This window comes from Zingiber officinale, chromosome 2A (genome assembly GCF_018446385.1).
Source record: "Zingiber officinale cultivar Zhangliang chromosome 2A, Zo_v1.1, whole genome shotgun sequence".
Classification (NCBI taxonomy): domain Eukaryota; kingdom Viridiplantae; phylum Streptophyta; class Magnoliopsida; order Zingiberales; family Zingiberaceae; genus Zingiber; species Zingiber officinale.
The window spans coordinates 101,235,696-101,240,985 of record NC_055988.1 but is presented as its reverse complement, the minus strand read 5'-3'; the positions used below and the strand labels follow the sequence as shown (position 1 = coordinate 101,240,985).

The following is a 5,290-nucleotide window of genomic DNA, read 5'->3' as shown; positions in this document are numbered from 1 at the left end:
GAAAAGGATGACCAGAGCGGGCTTTTTTAGCAGGCAAGATGACTGTATCGTACTCTTAACCGGCATCTCACATGCATTTGTTTTCCTTCATAAAAATCTTTTGAAAAGTTGGTCAGAGATTGCTCTCTATTCATGCAAAATACATGATCCCTAAGCTAGTCTCCATATTCTTTCCTTTCTCACAAAAAAAAGAAAGATATAATTTCTCTTTTTCTCATAAAAAAGATGCTTTGATTAATAGAACTGTTGAAGGGTTATCTTCAACATATTTCAAATATGGGGAAAGATTGGGGATGGGAATTTGAAGTGCCCTGATTAAAGGTCTTAAACAATGGAGGTCTCAGGCTGATCACAAAACCAAGACTAAAGGTTGGCTTGGAATTTTCTTTCACAGACATTCTAATATTTCAAGTAACTTAATTAAGCACGATATTTGTGTTTGAAAGAGTTGCCAAACCTGTCTCAATGTAAACAAATTTACATTTAGTTTTCTTCCTCACAACATAGTGCAGAACGGTATGTTAACATCAAAATGCTGAAAATCTTTGAACCGCCAAAGCGATGTTTCTGATTAAGCTTGATCTTCATCGTCTTTTTTTAACAATTAATCGTTATCTTTTACACAATTTGATGATTATCAATCCGACTGTAATAGTTGTGCATTTTTCTTCAGAAAGCGTCTTGATTGGTTTCCTCCAATCCCAATAAGAGCTCAAATCGAGAAAGCAGAGTGATCAAAAAGACTGGAGGATTCAGTTGGCCGAGGTATGTATGCATCCGTGAACATCTTTTTTCCTCACGCGTTGACATTTCCTGTCCACTTTTCTTACACTGCCCTTTCTTCTTTTCTCTTAAGCATTTTCCACTATTTTTAGACACTATTTGACATTTCCTACTAACTGATGGGACAATTGAAGAGCCTTTTGGTCCTCCCTGCCACCTGCCTCTTTCTAATCCCAATAAATTGAATTCAAACATATTAAAACTTCACCTTTTTGCTTTGAGCAAAAGCCATTGGTTTCTTGCTCGCAGAAAGTTTTAAATACTAATGATCCGAATAATAGTTAATCTCCTGAGCAAGCTTTTTCCATGAAGTTTGCAATTAGTTAACTGGTTGAGTTTGTGGTATATTCCAGATTACATTTGTTCCCAACAATTTAAGATAATTCAAACTAACAACTAGCTAGCAGGGGGATGTGTAACAAATTGAAATTTCAAACTGGTTTCAGTGTGTGTGTATATAGTACATATATTAGTTTCCCACAGAACCAATACCGAAATAAGGATAGAGATTCTTTAATTGTCCGCTGATTATTGGAGTTCACTCTAGTGTTTTAACTCCCGACTAAACTTTTTCAACAAGTTGCTCATAACAGAATGTTGGAAAGGTCTTATAAAAAGCTTAATTGACCAAGCTAATTAAACCCTCATGTTTTTTTTTTTTCTGTATACCATCATACATTATATTTGAATATGCATACTGAATCATTTAAATTCTTGTAAACATTTACTTAAACCTTTAAGTCCATCTGTATGAAGACCCAATATAAATATAAGTTTGGTCGATGCCAACGATACTCATTGATGGCAGTGAGATAAAGATATTAACAATAGGGGCAAAGCAACAGCATTTATAACAACAACTAATACTAGCAGCACAATAGTAATGCATTAAAATCAAAAGAAAACTGGACTTGGGGAATGCCAGTAGGTTCAGTTCCACGTTCCGCTCACCGGATGGAACCCAGCGAACTGTTTGTTTGGGTGACCCATGGGAGCACATGGAGAAGCAGTCACCAAATCCAGAAGTAGCTCATCGTTCCCAGACTCTCCGGCTGCTACGCCAAGGAAGTCCCTAGTCCAGCCATCACTGGTTTTCTGCAACATCACAAGGTCTTGGACGTTGGAGGAAGAACTGGCAGCGACAGTGCTTCCGGCAGTTGCATCAGTGTAACCTGGGCAGCTTAAGGTGTTGGTCATACTTATAGGGCCCATAGCTGAGGCCTTCTGGAGCAGCGCAGTGGCTGAGAGATGAGGTGAAGGGCTAGGGTTGGTGGGAAGGTGGTGAAGGAGGGAAGGAAAGTTGTCTTCAGGTTTTTTTACCTCCAAGTCTCTGAGATTGCAGTTGTCAGGGCTAGGATTAAGAATCAATAAGTTAGCGTTAGCAGCGGTAAAGGGGTCCCAGAAGGAGGATGATGAGGGAAGGAAGAGATCAGGCTGATGCAGTGGTGGGAATGTAGGGGTGGCAGCTGCGCCGGCCATCACTCGTGCACTTTCTTCTGCCAAGGCATCGCAGAATGCTCTGTGGGTGATGAAGCTATCCTTTCTGCAAGAAATGAAAGGATAAAATATCATGCACGGTTATCAGCTTATCAAGTTATCATGGAGTTGGATATATGGATAATAGCTGTACACTATGCATATCATTTAATTGCACAGTGCTTGTTTTGATTCCAATGAAGGAGATAAGTATGGCTATAAGAAAAGAGGATATTATAAGGTTGAATTCTATTACATTTTTCTCTCCTTTATCATTGGATGTGCACTGAGTATATTTCTTACAGTTCAGTTGACAAATGGTTGAGAAAAAAATACACCTATATACAGAGAGATGTTTAATATATTATGACTATTCTTCTACAAGGTAGAGATAGAGTTATATTCGGATCAGCCATGAGTTCCAATGTAAAGTATAGTTGTCGGTTTGTATTTGTTGTATTTGATGGAGATGTACTCGATAAGATTTTTCTATATATATATATATAGGCTAAGCTTCTAATATTTTGATTATGTAAATTTTGCCAATATTTTTCCAAGAATTCTTTTCATAGTCTTATTATTATTATGTTGCTATTTTTCTACTATCAACCCACTATGATTTATGAGTTTCATATAAACTAAATTATAAGTTGATTTTTTCTCGAAAAAGTTAGTTGTTGACCTAGTTTTTCTACTCAAATACATGGAAAAAATTCTAAAACTCATAATAAGTGAAACAAATTTCGGATCCATGAGATTTATCCTTGGTTCTGAATATTGATTTCTCTTCCTTTTCCTTTCATTAATTCATAAAATGCTAAACTGATGCCAAAACAGAAGAGATCTAAATAAGATCTCAATTGGTGGCTAATCCACAATGGCCTAATCTACTTTAGGTTGGTTTTCTCTCTTGTGGTACTACAGGTGTAAAACCTAGCTATGGTTAGATTAGTAGATATGGGTGCCATCATGAACTGACATATACTCAAACAATACTCAGTTTCTAATTTTCCCTCAATATTGCATAGCTTAGGATATATATTCTTAGGTACAAATTATATCGCAGAAGAGTCGCGAATTTCACTTAGGTCATAGGCATCCAATATCGAGCAGTTGACCATTCATTGGAGTAAAAAAATTTAATTATGTTCATTTTAGAGGGCTCTCATAGTTCGTTCTCAAATTGTAATTTAGGTTAATTTACAATTGACTGTTAAATTAATTAGGAGATGTGAGGAATTTTTTTCGAGAATACATGTACGTTCAAAATTAATCCTTTAACCCGTTTTAGGAGCAGTTGACTATTCATAAACTATAGTTTAATTGTTGATCAGCCTTACAGCAACTTTACCGGTGAAACCAAAAAGATTCATGCAAGTGAACACGTGGTTGAGACATGACAATCATACTGTATGGTTGTCAGCTAAAGCCATGCATTACCTCTAACACTGGCATGCAGCAATTAATTAAGATTTCTACTATTTATATGAATACTTTCTTATATGCATTATGATAAAGATGAGAAGAATTCTCCTAAAAACATACGATATATATATGACTTATTGTGTTAAAAGTAGTTAAAAAAACCCACTTTCCTTCTTTAATTTAATTTAATTTTATTAAATCCTACTACTATTAGAACAACAACTACAATCAAATCTTATAAAATCAACAATTTTATTATATCCTGTGCGTGTTATTTTTTTATCTCTTTCTATACATTCAAGATGGAGAAAAATTCATTCTTCTTGCAAGGAAGTATAACGAAAAGAAGAATGCCTTAAAACTGATCAAGATGAACAAGAGAACGAAATAAAGCGAGCTTGAGAGAGGACTAGAGTGACAGTATGCGATGGGGGAGTCTTGTGGTGGCGGAAAAAAACTGAGTTATGCAACATCATAATTAATATCACAAACCTAGTGAAGAGGGTGCCGCAGTCACATCGGTATTCTCTTGTTCCGCAGGTCTTAACATGGGCTTTCCAATCAGAGTGCACAGCGTATCTTTTAGAGCACTTGTCACATTTCCACTTCTTCTCTCCATGTTTTCTGGAGAAGTGTTTCTTGATCCCTGTCAAATCTCCAAGAGCCCTGCAAGGATGGTGATGCACACAAGATGGCTCTGGGCAAACATACACCCTCTTCCTTGTAGCTCCTTCTTTGTTGCTTCTTTGCCTCAGCTTCCACGGTAGGTTGTGCCCCCTCCTATGCAGCTGCAGATTCTGATCTCTTTGGAAACCCTTGTTACATATCTCACAAATGAACCTATTGGTGGCCATCAGTGTGTTAGGTGATAAGGCTACAACTTCAGCTTCAGGGTCTTTGGAACAAAAACCAAAAAAACAAAAAAAAAAAAATCAGAAATTTAAGAACAACCAAGAATACATGCTGTTAGTTGATATATTTTAAGGACTCTACCTGGATTCCCTGCTTGGTTTCTCTTCTTCTTGGTCTTAGGTAGTGGCTGTTGATGAGGTGATATGGATGTAAGCAAAGAGCTCAAGCTGAAGTGGTCATGGACTCTTGTCTCCGAGGAAACACTGGCTTCTTCTGAGAAGGAGGTGGAATTTGACATAGTTTCTAATAAGAACATAGAGATCTTCTTGTTTGTTTTCTATCACCAATGGTGGGAATGAAAAGGGACCATATAGTGGTGGTATATAGTCTCTATTCTGTTCTTATCTTAAGTCCAAAGCTTCCAACTGAGTAGAAGAAAAAGAGGCTCAGATGGTGAAGGGAGCTGGAGAGAATAAACCCACCCAAACTTTATCGGGATACGCTGAACGGAGTGGGATTGGAGGCACTAAGTTATAGTATCGGAAAAGGCATGTTAGAAGGGTCGTAATATCATTAGGGAAAAATTATAATTACTGGCTTGTTTGTATTATCATCCAATAGATGTTTATCCTTTAAAGAAAAAACTATGTAAGAGATACCCTATTTGTTCCTTGCTATCCTTGATATCGCTATCCAACTATTTTGCACTTGTTACGTGCAAAAAGAAAAACAAATAACAAAAATTATTTATTGC

General features: G+C 36.7%; 1 protein-coding gene across 1 annotated transcript; it reads right to left on the bottom strand.

Moving 5' to 3' along the window:
• Positions 1-1,547: 1,547 nt before the first annotated feature.
• LOC122041747 (protein indeterminate-domain 7-like) lies at positions 1,548-5,052 on the bottom strand. The gene is made up of 3 exons (XM_042601532.1): positions 4,678-5,052; positions 4,177-4,579; positions 1,548-2,326 (listed from the first exon to the last, which is right to left on the bottom strand). The coding sequence occupies exons 1-3, from the start codon at positions 4,850-4,852 to the stop codon at positions 1,714-1,716; spliced, it is 1,191 nt and encodes a 396-aa protein (XP_042457466.1). The 5' UTR covers positions 4,853-5,052; the 3' UTR covers positions 1,548-1,713.
• Between the last annotated feature and the right edge of the window lie 238 nt (positions 5,053-5,290).

What these genes read in the sequence shown, in the direction of transcription:
- LOC122041747 (XM_042601532.1), bottom strand. Translation starts at nt 4,852, where the DNA reads ATGTTCTTATTAGAAACTATGTCAAATTCCACCTCCTTCTCAGAAGAA. An exon ending in AAACCAAGCAGGGAATCCAG is followed by an intron (nt 4,580 to 4,677) that starts GTAGAGTCCTTA and finishes TTTGTTCCAAAG; the next exon opens with ACCCTGAAGCTGAAGTTGTA. An exon ending in TGCGGCACCCTCTTCACTAG is followed by an intron (nt 2,327 to 4,176) that starts GTTTGTGATATT and finishes CATTTCTTGCAG; the next exon opens with AAAGGATAGCTTCATCACCC.